The sequence below is a fragment of the Hippocampus comes genome, unplaced genomic scaffold, assembly GCF_001891065.2.
Source record: "Hippocampus comes isolate QL1 unplaced genomic scaffold, H_comes_QL1_v1.1 scaffold36, whole genome shotgun sequence".
NCBI lineage: Eukaryota > Metazoa > Chordata > Actinopteri > Syngnathiformes > Syngnathidae > Hippocampus > Hippocampus comes.
In genome coordinates this window covers 4630251-4644809 of record NW_017805695.1, presented here as the reverse complement: position 1 = coordinate 4644809, position 14559 = coordinate 4630251, and the positions used below count along the sequence as shown (strand labels likewise).

At 40.1% G+C, this 14559-nt stretch overlaps 1 protein-coding gene across 1 annotated transcript; it reads right to left on the bottom strand.

Annotated features, from left to right (window-relative positions):
• Positions 1-178: 178 nt before the first annotated feature.
• On the bottom strand, positions 179-14429 carry kmo (kynurenine 3-monooxygenase). Its single transcript, XM_019881857.1, has 15 exons — positions 14191-14429; positions 13716-13785; positions 13546-13643; positions 11780-11869; positions 11080-11128; positions 8984-9071; positions 6915-7080; positions 6777-6848; positions 4818-4939; positions 4147-4294; positions 4012-4069; positions 3854-3936; positions 2105-2206; positions 1948-2007; positions 179-521 (listed from the first exon to the last, which is right to left on the bottom strand). The coding sequence occupies exons 1-15, from the start codon at positions 14251-14253 to the stop codon at positions 375-377; spliced, it is 1416 nt and encodes a 471-aa protein (XP_019737416.1). The 5' UTR covers positions 14254-14429; the 3' UTR covers positions 179-374.
• Positions 14430-14559: the final 130 nt, after the last annotated feature.

The following is a 14559-nucleotide window of genomic DNA, read 5'->3' as shown; positions in this document are numbered from 1 at the left end:
TATATATATATATATATATATATATATATATATATATATATATATATATACAGTAAATCATGAGTTTTATGTGACGGGTAAAGGTATATCTCTGAGGCTGTCCTTATTAAAGAGGGTGACAATTTGTGTATTTGTATCCAGCCTTTGTTTCATAATAATTACTCTTTTCAAATAATTCCAAAAAAGTCATCAAATCTGACAATTTGCACTGGCTGAGCTCTAATCAATGCCATTTCCACATAATGACTCACAATAATGAATTTAATTGAGCGTGATTTAATTCGTCTCCATGAACACAGTTTGATTCAATACATTTATCACTGCAAGTGAGGTTTTAATTGCTGCAGTCAGATGTGAGAGATGTTGCCAAGTGTTTAGGAGGTCCAAAATGCCGCAAGCTTGTTCCATATTTTCTCAGTGGGGATGCTGAACTTGTTGATGTGTGGGGGATTTTTAATGAACAGGAAAGAGCCTCCCAAAATCGCTCCTGTAGCAGCAAATAACAGGCCCCGATTTATCATCTGAAAAAGAAATATAGGATAAGGAGTACAATATTTATATTTTGAATCCCTTTATGTCATTTTCATGAAAATATGAACAGTGTCATACTCAAATCATTAGGCTAAACTTTGTGCCTATTCCTGAATTTTATATTCCCAATGTAGTACCCACGATTTAGTTTGAGGTGTACTTGAACATTACAAAATTTACATCAAGTTTCGTACGTATGACATCATTATCATGAAGTCATCATAAACGTATTATTGCAAAAATGCCAGGGACTGGAATCATATTATGCATTTATTCATTAATCCATCTGTGTTGTCTTGGAAGATCCTTATACATCATGGGTCATCAACCTTCTTGAAAGTGAAAACTACTGTACTTCTAGGGGGCCGATTAATGTGAAGGGCTACATTACAATTCAATCCATCCATCCATTCATCCATTTTCTCATCCGATTATCCTCACGGGGGTCGCGGGAGTGTTGCAGCCTATCTCAGCTGACTTTGGGCAGTAGGTGGGGTACACCCCAAATTTGTTGCCAGAAAATCGCAGGGCACACATTGATGAACAACTATCACACCTTGGGACAATCTAGAGTGTCGCTTGTGTGCTTGGAAAGCAGGAAGGAGCAGGAATGCTCAGAGATGGGTGAATGCAGGAAAACACTACTTTGAGGGTGTTTTGGGACGAGGAATTTAGCATTCTAACACGCCTAAGAGGTTAAAAAAAACCTACATTCTGTGTGATATAGAGCCTTAGTCATTCAGCCCTATGTCCATATCATTACGAGATCAAACAATTTACAAAAGGGAAGATATATCCCTGTTTCATCTATTGGCATCCATCAAGTAAGGATGAGCTCAAACAGTTGACTTGTGCAAATGTAGGTGACATGCACATCTACTCCCTGAAATGTTTCCTGCGCTGAGTGCCAAGATGTTTGAATACACGCACACTCTTCCCATCTCAGGGTGTATCTAGAATATAACACGACTGAATTTCCTGAAATTGCGTCCAAATGTATTAATTTCCTCAATGGCATGACCCAAGCTGCTGTGTGTTCCAATTTGGAATACTACTAAAAGGGAGAAGTATTGGCAGAAAATTATGTTTGTCTTTTTTTCTCCGCACACGCAACACTGTGCCACAGTTTTGTTCTTTGTTGAATTCACTGGTGAGATGCCTGAGCTCTTTACAGAGCCCATGCAGCTACACGCCCGAGGCGAACTGGGGTGCAGTCTACGGAATTCAAATGTACTGTGAGGCACAAAAGTGACTATAGGAAAGGTAATTAAAGCCACCCAAGAAGCGCCATCATTTTTTCTATACGCCCATTTGATGTGAAGCACTTTAATTGTCACCACACATCCAGTACTTAATTGAGGTGCGGAGTCTATCAGTGGGTGCCATAAATTGAGGGTGTATGGAATTCATTCTTACTTTGTCTTGCCAGTGCCAGTGATTCACAGCTTCATGGTATCGTGTTCTTGTGAATGTCACCTGATAGGGGTGGAGGAAAATAAAGAATGCTGATTATTTGGTCTTGGAATGAAAGTGCACATAGAATTCCACCTGATATTTTATATTTTGTACTTGCCATGGTGTAAAGTGGGATGATTGTCTTTGGCATGAGAAAGTGGAGGATGTTATCAACATGCTTTCGAAAAAGGAACCATTTGGAGTTGACATGCGCTCGCATCTGCAAAACAGACAGCAAGTGGGTTTGTAAACACTTTTTTCTAATCATTTAAATCCATGAGAAATTTAATTTTGGATCCAGTTGTGTTCTTTAAGGGACCGCTTATTGTCACTTTTACGATCTGCACGAATAACAGAAACAGAGGCCTACATTATGAGAGCATGAATTCGAAAGTAAAACCTCTCCTGTCTCAAGAACATTTTGAGACAGTAATTCATAATTCATAATTCATGCCTTCGTCATATCCCGGCTCGATTACTGCAATGCCCTTTACTTTGGAGTCAGCCAGTCCTCCATTAAGCACCTCCAGCTGGTCCAGAATGCCGCTGCTCGCCTCTTGACTGGTACTCGTAAGAGGGAGCACATAACTCCTACTCTGGCATCCCTTCACTGTCTCCCTGTACATTTTAGAGTTATTTTCAAGATTCTATTATTTGTTTTCAAATCTCTAAATGACCTCGCGCCACCTTACCTCTCTGAGCTCATCCGCCCCTACACACCTGCGCGGCGCCTCAGGTCTGCGGACCAAACATTATTAGAAGTACCAAGAAATAAACTGAGGCTCAGAGGGGATCGAGCCTTTTCCGTTGCTGGTCCCTCTCTCTGGAATGACCTCTCACTGAACATTCGGCAAGCCTCCTCGCTGCACATCTTTAAAACCCGCCTCAAAACTCACTTGTATTCTTTGGCATTTGACTCAGCATGACCCAAATTATGATCTTAGTTATACTGTTTGGTGCTCTCTACCGTCTTTGTTACTGATGTGTTGCTTTGCTTTACTGTTGTATATGTTAGTTGCTCCATGTACAGCACTTTGTATGCAGCGATGGCTGTTTGAAAGTGCTCTATAAATACATTTGAGTTGAGTTGAGTTGAGAATGTGCAAATTGATGAATAAAATGAGATGAGGCTTATTTCAGTCATCAAGTCTCATTGAAGTTAGTTCCTCTTTGTCATATATTCAGTGTCCATCATTTTCACAATGTTTGAGTCAGTTGGTATTCACGTTCCTTATTTAAAATTTCACATCATTTGCAGTCCGTCTCCAAGATATGCTTTGCACAAATTAGCATAGAGAGTCATTAGATTCATTACCATAAATCAGATCCACTTTAGCAACATCTGCTGTTTCCCCAGATGACAACAGAATATCATTATCTGTATAGAAGGACTGTTTTAAACAAAGTTACTTTGGATTAAAGCTTGATGGTGACTATATATTTTGATTTGTGCCGTAGTTGCACTCAGAGATGAGCCAACATTTGTTTCCATTACCTTCCGTAAAGCTTAAAAGTGCAATATAAAGAATATAAGACAATTTGACTTGAATATAAAAAGTTCATTAAAGAGCAACAGAACAAATTGCAACTATTTTTTTCATGGTTTAATGAGTTCAGTTTTCATTATCAGAAAGCAGGGGGCTATTTGGTATTACACTGCTTCGCAATGTAGTGTTGATTGCAAAATTACTAAATAATGCCAGCGGGCTGCCTGGGATCCTTCACAGTATCGGTCATGTGAATAAATGTCTCAATATTCTCCCACCCCTATCCAGCCAGTCACCACCCCTGGTCACCATTTGACCAGCTCTTTTGTCGCAGCTGTGTTACATTTTAAAGTATGATGTCATACGTAAACAAGTATTACCTCAATGTAATTGTACATGGCCAGGTCTGCGATCGCATGGTCATCCGGAACCCGCACTCTGCTATACTCGGGAAGTACAGCACCTGTGCACAAAGCAGCCGTAAAACTTTTCCTTGGAACTGATCCCCCCTACCGTTGAGCATCTCACGTGCACTTACTGAAATCTTCATTGAATTGCTCCATGATTTCATCAAAGACAATGCAATCCTCAAACCCCTACAAAACAAACGGCTGAAAAAAAAATCTATATTTGTATTCCTTTACTATGCGTCCATTCCCTCGGTGTCACTTACAGCATTCATTCCCTGTCCGTAGAAAGGCACCACTGCATGCGCAGCGTCGCCCATAAGGACACATTTGTCCCCAATGTGATATGGGGAGCACTTGACGGACACCATGGCCTGGGCAGGCAATCGAAAATAATCTCTTTTGAGAGCATCACTGGGACATATAAATGGAAAAAAAATATATTATTGAACTTGTATTTTGTCTGTTTGCTTGCACAGCGACATTCTTGTAAACAATGGTCACATGGGTTGTATTGGCTTTTACTGCATCGTCATCCCATCTGAGTAAGCTAAAACAACTGTTTGTGGAATGAACGAGCCAGGCAGAGGAACTAAAGCACACATTCAGTTGTTTGCTCCCCATGGTCCAAATGAAGCCGGTGAGTGAGAGAAAGCCCGGAGCGTTGGTGGAGCTCATGCTTTCGTGCTTTCTATATCTGTCAGCCACAACAAACACTTCACCTTCAATTAAAACTGGGTGGCACAAAAGACATGTAAGAGTCAGACTTCAATTTCACACTTCACGGGCTGTGCTTGTCTGGGTGGAGTTGATGAGATGGAAATATTCCGGGGATGGCATGGCTTGGTTGGATGGGAAAATAATGGCAGAAGAGGATGAAACGGTAAAGTCGGGGAGGGAAGAGTGTGAGAGAGGTAGAGGTGAGGAAGTCGCTTACACTCCTAATAATGGTATGGCATCAGGAAAGTATTTGTGGAAAAATTCAATGACTTCATCTCCCGTGGTGATCTTCTCAAACTCTTCAAAGGGCATGAAGAGAGTGCAGGTAAAAGACTTGTCCTATAAAGAAAAAAAAAAGATTCACATGGATTTCGGATCTTTTCATTCTGGGAGATGACTCTCTGTCAGGTGCTGCTAGAATACTAAATTCTCTTTTCTCCAGTATGGCTGCGTTTACACTGACGAAAAACATGAAACAAGCCACGTGCATGGATTTCAAACATGGAAAATAATTGAAGGTAACTCAACAAGAGGCAACACTGACATTCCGAAAGTCAACAATAATACGTGAATACTACAAATATGAATTGTTGCTGATAGTTTATTTGGCTTGGGTGGACTCTTCGGCCAATTGATTTCAATGAGGAGAGCCTAAACCGTTCTACACTCCTCTTTGATACTCCTAGGAAGGAAGGTGATTTAAATAAAATAATTGGTTCATTTATGTATTGTAAATAACACATTACTCAATCGAATATTGTTTTATAAAAATACATGTGTTTTTAATTCGCATGTTGTGACTGGTTGTGACTTATTTGGATTGTATTTTTTTTTCTATCGCAGTCTGTCAAAATATGAGTTCATGTGAAACTAGTCCGTGTTACCAAAAAGGTTGGGGGCCTATGTATAGTGCTGAAAAAAATCTCAATGATTGACACAATCATCTTGGACTCGACTTTTACAGTTTCACATTTAATTCAACTACAAAATACATTTAGTAGATCAACCCTGACTGCCCACACCCTGAATTCCGAATCTACAGCCCAAACTGACCCATGAAAACTTATTTAACTGTTTTTGATCGCCCATTGGTCAGCATTCGACTGAGTGGCATTTTAGTATCACGGTATTCAAAACCGTGCTTTGTAGTCACGGGCACTGATTTGACCACAATATCAGCTCTGAAAAAAAAATGTAACACCGGCAGTACTAATTAGCAGCACATGACATTTTAAATTCCTACCTGCCCTTTGTGAAATCTGGTGATGATACGAGATGGAAAGGAATTGCTGAAGAGCCTACTATGAATTATCTGTAAATGCTTAGTGTGTTTCCAATCTATTTCAGTATTCAGTCCACCCTAAAGGTGAAAAAAGTGTTGACAACCCCCACCCCCGAAAAAAAAAACAAAAACAAAAAAAAACAAACAACTGCAATCTTATAAAGCCATGATGCCTTCAGAATTATCTGGACATGAAGGATATACTGGACTTGATTTCACTTTTTTCATGAATTCACACCACATCCTGTATGTATATTTGTTTACAAGGTTCAATACATGGCTCGGATCCATGTATTTTACCTGCAAAATTAATTATTCAGTTTGAATGCCAATAATTATAGGCCTCCAGCTGGTGTAAGTAATAGCTGCCATTATCACAGCAGTTGTTGCCATCAGCAAAGTTCTCCATGTCAGGACTGATTTTCATTGTCCTTGTTACCATGCATCCAAAGAAGCAACCGCTCATCTAATTTTTTTTTTCTTACTCCAAAGACATTCTAGAGGCTAAAGACAGTGAGTGACAGGGCTGATGCACTTTTAAGTCTTCTGCTTTAACCTTGTCTCCCTTGACACAGTAAAGGAGCAGTTGCTGATTTAGCCAAGCAGAAAAATCATTTTGGGATGAAGGACAGGAGAGACAGAGAAGGGTTTTAATGGTGGGTGGGGGTGGGAGGGGGAGTTGTGACATAGCGGATAACACTGTTGTGTAAGAAGTGGGTTAAATCACAAGGTGCTAAGACAGTATTGCAATGTAATGTTCCCTCAGTTTGTAATAGCTAATGAGGCTAATTAACCGACAAAGGGCATCATTGAGGGTCAATCATCACTCGAAAGTTTCAGAACCGATTATGCTAAGTGTATGCAAATAAAGAGAGAAACATAAATCCCACTCACCAAGTTGGGGAGCGCAATCATCATGAACGTGTTCCGGGGCCAAATATGGAGATAATTGGCCTTCATGGCAAACTGAGAGTGGACACGAACACGCTTGAGTCTGATAAATTTGATTCTTGCACGAGAAGCAGAACTGACCTCTCCATTGACAGGCGGCATGGTGAGCTCCTTGTAGCCATGAGGGATGTAAGTCTGACTGTAGTCAAAGCGGCTTTGACGAAGAAATTGCTTGCGAACAGCTGAAAAGGCACCATCACAACCCACAATGAGGTCTGCTTCAATCTGCTTTGTGGATCCGTCCGGCCTGAAAAGCACAGGGAACCATGGAAACGCTCACATACACTCACATCGGTCACCACATTATGTACACCTGCACAATCTACAATAATGAGATCCAGTACAAGATTGTACCAAGCCGTGGTTCATTTAAATAACTTGGAAGATGATGATGCAAATCCTATTTTTGGCATGCATACATGAAATTTGACCGATCACAATGATCAGACACTGTTGGTGACACCCACTGGAGCAGGGGGCTGCAGTTCCAGGTATCGGTGCCGTGTGTCCGGGAGGTCTCCCTGGTGGTAAGTGATGATCATAACCATGGCCTCCCTGCTGGCCTTATCAGGTATAGTTTACTCGCAGATATTCCTTTTTCAGTACTGACAAAAGGTGCATCAGTCTGTCACTGACGGACATCCGTTTTACTGACAAATGGCAATTGACGGGAAACTAAAAAAGACTGAAAACTGATAGAAGTGGGTTTTCTTCCGTCAGTGTGATCATCACTAACTGGGTCGAGTACCTATGAACCTCTTAGTCCGTCACTGACAGACCCATGTTTTCCTGACAACTGACGGAAACACGCCCCACCTGGATTAGTCAGGTGGATGGAGGAGGAGGATCTGAGGACACGGACTGGAAAGGTGATGTGGAGGATACCAGACAGGTATGGAGGGGCAAGTTTATGAAGGGCTTTGAAGGTAAGAAGGAGCAGCTTAAATTGGACATGGAATTTGGCTGTGAGCCAGTGAAGTTGCTGGAGAACAAGGGATGATGTAATGGGAGGAGGGCATTCTTGTGATGACTCCTGTAGCTGAGTTCTGGACCAGTTGACGCTTATGGATGGACTTGAAGGGGAGGCCGGAGAGGAGAGAGATATAGTAGTCGAGATGGGAGGGGACAGGCTGTGTACAAGAATGGAGGCGGGTGAGGGGAAATGGGAGGGGCAGAGTCGACTGATGTTGCGCCGGTAGGCTGTTATTGATATGCTGTCTTGGATGACACCCAGATTATTGCCCTGAAGAGAAGGGCAAACTAAAGAGTGGCCAACAGAAATGGGAAAACTGACCACTTTGGATAATATGTATTTTATACCAAACAGAGGAACCTCTGTTTTATCGCTGTTCAGCTTCATTAAATTATAGGTGAACCAAGAGCTGGTTTCAGATAAATAGGATGTGACAGAGGAGGGATAGAGTGAAATGCTGCAGGAGAAATAGAGCTGGGTCTCATCCGTGAAGCTTTGAAAGAAGATATTACATTTTCGGAAAATGGTGCCAAGGGGGAGGAGTTAAATAGTGAAAAGTAGGTGGCCCAGGAGAGAGCCTTGAGGCAGACTTGAACTGACTTTGTGGGACCTGGATGAAAAGGAATTTGGCTGAATAAAGTAAGTGTGGTAAGAATGGAACCAATCAAAGGCAGTGAGGGTGACTCATGGCTCATTCAACTGACTATATTATTGGCCTTCAGACACGGTAAATGGGCTGTCACTTATATAGCGCGTTTGTCACCTATGAGCCCACTGCAGGATTTAAAAGGATGAACTATTTTTTTAATGAATCAGTGCTGTGTTCAATGCAATTCCCTTGAGAACAATGACCTTGAGGTGCTTCATTGTTAATTACCGGTAGGTTATAAATTGTATGTTGAATTCACCTCTAAAACAACCAATTAGAAGTCTACTGCCAAATGTTACACGCTTCAAATACCACTGAATGAGTGCCCCACTTCAGAGAGTAAACATGCCCAAGGCCACATACACTCAGTGGAGGGAAATGAACGCGACTAATACCAGAGTTAAAACAAAGAATTCAAATGAGCAGCACACCTTTCCACATTAGCCTGAATATACAAAGTAGTATACACGTGTGTGCGCATCTCATCAGATGTGTGTTCCCACTTGTGTCAGTGACATAAAGGTTTACCTGATAAAGGTCATTAGCCCTGATTCAGCACTCCAGTCCAGTAGTTTGTGGTCAAAGTTCAACTTGGTGTTTGCATATGTCTCAGCCTCTGTTGGAGTAAAATGTTTTTTTAAAAAAGTTTGCATGGGATAATTATATCCATCCAACTTGGGATAAATTTTAATGCTTGTTTAAAAAAACAGCAGCATACTTCCAGTTAATGTGTTAGTATGCAGATTAATGGTTTAGAAATATCTTTATGCATGTTTTAGATGCGGGAGTCTGATTTGTCCTGATAAGATCAAGATTAATTAAAAGACAGATCCATGCGGTCACACATTATCTCACAGCAGAAACTGAGGCACTACATTAATAAAATGAATCTATTTTTAAAAAAAAAAAAAAAAAAAAAAAAAAACAACAACCCCCCCCCCCCGAACATAACGCTTTAAACTTGAATTCAAAGAACTATGAAATGAATAGTTCCGTGCAATCAGGGATTTTGCTAATACAGTCTGCATTGAACTTATATTGTTAGTACGGTGTTCTCTCACTACTTCGCGGGTCATTTATTGCGGAGTCACTTTGTCACGGATTTTTGTTTATGACCATAAGTTAATCTATTGAGGTTTTACCTCACTATTTGCTATATTTCAAGCTATTTTCTTCCTTTTATGTCGGACCAGTCAAGAATTATTGATTTATCTATTCATTTATTTATTTTCCTAAAGGGGAAATTTGTTTTACAAAAATGGAGACCATGAACATTAGGATTGCACTCGGAAATTCACTCTGAGGGGCACGCTCCACTCTAATTAATTTCCAAACACAGCCTATGTATGTATAAACCAATCAGTAGCTTTTAGTTGAACTGTTTCCATCTAGACTGGACTGACACTCTGGCGCAATGTGTCCCCAGTTGGAGCCCAAGAGTGTGTACTGGTACTCTTTGGTGCACCTTGTATAACCAAATGGCACAACGCTCTTCAAGTTTCCCAACGGTTGGATTTGAAGCAGTACACGGCACGCTCAGATTTCCAAACGCGCCCTAGAGCTCAACGCCCCCCACAATCCTGTTCCTTCATCATGGGTGCGTTCGGAAATACTCTCCAAGCACACTGCTTAACTCAGACCGTTCGAAAACTCAGAACGTTTTTAAAATTCAGAGTCCAAAAAAAATAAAGCCCAATACAGGCAGTAAAAACTGGACTGTAAACGGTTGTGTTCAGAAATTGTGAGCGGAGCACTCAAAGCCTCTGACAGCAAACGAAATGACACATTCGTTCATAATTATGTTTTTGTGAATTTGTCTTAAAACAGCTCACTGTAATTAGAAAAAGAGGCGTGAAACCAGCAAAACAAATAAATAAATCTCTACTTTGCAAAAAAAAAAAAAAATCATCAATATGTGGACGGGGGGCTTTGAACCTATCACCGGCAAAAATTGAGGGGACACTGTATACACCAGTATAATATTCCTAAATAATTAATAACTATTAACAAACTGGGTACAGTACTGGGTACTCCGGTTTCCTCTTCACATTCCAAAAATGTGCATGGTAGGTGACTTGAACACTATAAATTGTCCTTAGGTGTGGTTGTGATCGTGTATGGTTGTTTGTCTATGTGTCCCCTCCAATTGACTGGTGACCAGTTCAGGGTATATCCTGCATACTGCCCAAAGTCAGCTGGGATAGGCTCCAGTACGCCCATGATGCTCGTGACGATAAGCGATTCAGATGGATTTACTCCCGCTATTCATTGAGAAAAGGGCCCACAGGGCCCACGGATACCTAAAATCTGCATATAATTAACAGCAATCGAAATACATTGGGAGGATTTTTTTAAATTGGATTTCATACAGGAAATCAGCATCGGCATCGGCCTCAAATAATCCATATCGGTCGGGCCCTACTGTATAATTTAAAAAGTTTAATCAGCCACCATACTATGCGTTTCGCAAGGGGTTCACAGATTTAGCTTAGTGCCGCTTTGATTTGAAAGTGCTACGCTAATTTGCTCACTGTTATGACTGCAGTCTTGTCACATTTCTCTGCTCAGTGTTAATGCATTGAATTATTTCAGCAGAACTATGGAAAGCCGGATAATGGTCTTACCTGTGAGCAGTTGTTTGTTCAGATTGGCTCGGTCTACTGACAGGATGTACTAAAGCGAAAACATTGTCTCATTATTATGCTGTTCTGCAGCTGCAGCTCAACAAATAGGCAGCATATTGTTCACTGAAAATGGAAAACCAGATGCCTCTGGGCTTCATATATTAATGATAATTTCAATGTTTGTGTCCTCAGCAACATAGAAATGATCATTTTTAGAAACATAAATGGCATTTAATTGTTTTCAATTATGAACAAATATAATGACAGTAGAGTGGTAAAGTAAGTTTGACAAACCAGCTCTGTGTGTGGATGTATGGAATTATTCCGTTTTGTTGCTTCAATGCTCATTCATTTAACATGCATACAGTATACTGTACATGCATGCTCAAATGAGGGAAAAGTGAATATATTTTATCTTCAAACTGCCACCGTGCATAAGGTAAATTGTAACAATGAAGAATGGATTCCACGACGGCAATGGCGCTTGTGAGATCCAATGAATATGCAAAAATGATGAAAAACAGTGTAATTGTCATGTTGTGAATACAATAAATCATTGTATATAAAGCAGACAAGATCGTTTGACAGAATACTTATTTGTCTCAAGATGCTCTACTGTATATTTGAAGAAAAAAAATATCAGAGCGGTGCCTTGATTCTATTGGTAAAAGTGGACACTGACACTATTGTAAAGGCTCACCTGACCCTTTTTGCCATATGGAATTGGAGACTGCACACCATTTAGTGAATGGATCATTCTTGCATGCATGGGGATTCCCTGGGAAACAATCTAAAAGACAAAGCAGCAGGTTATGGCAGAAAGTCTCATCAAATTGTAAATTTAAAAAAAAAAATTCTGACATAAATGTTTCCTTAAGCATAAAAATGCATCAAAATATGTAACAAAAACATGTTACAATTGGATTATTGCATAATAAATTAGAGTTGTGCATAATGTAAAAAAATAAAGATGAGAGTAAAGAATAAAAATCATGGTTATTTAACTTTTAACTGTGTCCTCATGGTTTTTTGCCCTCTTTAGTTCATGTTCTCTCGCAGGAGTGATTTTTGCCTGCCGTTTTGTAAGGAACTGATCCATGGACGTTTGCTTTTGTCGGCTTTTAACAATCCTTCGAAAATGTCCAAGGCAAACATCAGCATAGTGAGCGATCGCCCGACTGGTAAACTGCATTTTCACCTTTCGTATCTTGACATTTCTTTCGAAACAAGAGGCAATAATTTCCTGTTGAGACGTTTCATAACTTGAAAATTTTGAATGAAGAGACGTTCGCGAGTAGAGGTACCACTGTAGTTGTTTTCCCTTCATCAATAAAATCAGATTTTCTGACTTCATGTTTCAAAGCCAAAATTGTGTTAGAAATATGAATGCTACTTGGAGTGATTATATGCATATCTTCACATATCTGATGTTCATGCCTCAGATGCTTCAATACATAAAGATACATGAATTTGTTCGACCAAGAATTCTTCATCATCAGTGGACCTTGTGCACAACAGTGCCTTAAGCATTTCTGGTTGAAAGGTCAGATGACATAACATGTTACAAATTAACGGGAGGTCATCTGACCAATGTCTTCAAATGTTTTAGAACCTGGGGTTGTGTAATAGGTACATTTAAAAGTGCGGTGCCAGTATTTTTCGAGGTTGAAATGACTTTGTTTTCAAAGATGAGTTCAGTTGTTCAGTGTTAGTTAAGTTTTGAGTTTTAACACATTTCCTTTAATGTCATTATGGGCTCTATTTTCATGACTGGCATAGATGATGTTGGCAGGTATACAGAATGAGCTGGTAAAAACCGCTTGATTTTCTCTCATAATTGAACACTCAGCTTGGTGAAGGCGATCTCCCAAATTGCCAAACATGTGCAGCAAGCTTCCGCTTGTATGAAAATCAAGATCGGCCACATTGAGCCCTATGTCCAGACACATTTCTGATGGGGTCAAGCCCCCATTAGCCCAAAGTAGGGCCATCCCTGTGGATATGGAAGCATGTCTGTTTGAAAAGGCTGATGAAATCGCCTGATCTTCTTCTTCTTCTCCTTTCGGCACGTCCCTATTCAGGGGTCGCCACAGCGAGTCAGTAATTTCCATCCTTGATGAAATCGCCTGATCTAAATTATATAAATTGTATAAGCTTAAATGGCATAGTGAAATAGTGGTTAGCATATCTGCTTCACAATCAAGAAGGGTACAAATCTCAATTTGGACCCTCCTGTGTGGAGTTTGCATGTTCTCTTATGTTTCTGTGGGTTTGTCATTCCACATTTAAAAAACATGCTTCTTGGGTTAATTAACTGTCTATCTGTGTGTAGGTTGGTTGTCTATGTGTATAGTAACATGCAATTACCCAAAATCTAATTGAGCTCTAAGAAAATAGCTGCCATGCTAATGTCCCCGCATGCCAGTTCTCGATGTCCTTCTATAGCATTAAAGTGCGTCAACAAACCTTCCCCTCCATTCCGACATGCTTGAGTGACTGACGGCCTCTGTGAGATAAAGCCAGGTTGATACTTCTCCCCTTCACGATTTTTGCTTGCCGAATATCTGGCCAAAAGTTCATACATTGACTTTATTTTGACCATTTTGTCATATTATCAGATGAAGTTTTGCTCATACCATCCCGTGTTTCAAACACATGCACATCAAAACCTCTTTTGGCGAAGAAGCAGGCATTCAGTGCACCAACCTAAAACAAAAGATGGGTGTTCTCATCACTGCCAAAAATGAGATGAAATGGACAATATTTATTGGTTTTTATACATTCATATAACTCTTACATGCTTATTCAACTCTCATGTTACATTTGTTTCTCAGGAACACCAATAATGAATGTTCCTGGGTCAGTGTGAACCAGGCTCCATTTAATTTCTCTCACTTCATTGCAAACATAAAATGAACGGTTGGCATTGCATGTTAATTACACTCATTAACATGCTACTACTACAGTGCTTTTAAATAAATTGGTTGAATTTGGCGCACAGTGTAGGCTACTAGGAGCATTAAAGCACTGTGTGACTTTCAAACGTTGCTCTGGTACTGTCAGTATGAAGCTCAAAAAAAACAATGGGTATTTACTTTCACTTTGTCTTACCAGTCCACCTCCCACCACTGCCACAACTTTTTTCTTCTTCAGGCTCTCGGTTGATTCTTCCATTCCTGCTCAGGTGGTCTCTCATTCAGTCAGGGGGTCTTGTCCACTGTCCTCTTCAGCATAACGGAGCTGAGTGCAAGGTATTTTTTAAAAGAGGAGGAGCAAAGTAAATGACATTAATGTGAGCCTTGTCAAAGTAAACACACGTTAACTCTGCCTGCCCTACATTATTTTGCTCTTTGTACTTTAACCTAATGGGTATTTTGACGGTTAGTGAGACTGTGTTTATATGAAGACAAAAACAAATAAGTGTGGTTTGTGGGGTTTACAAATGGAGGACTACATGTTTATTGTATGTTTATTGTATTT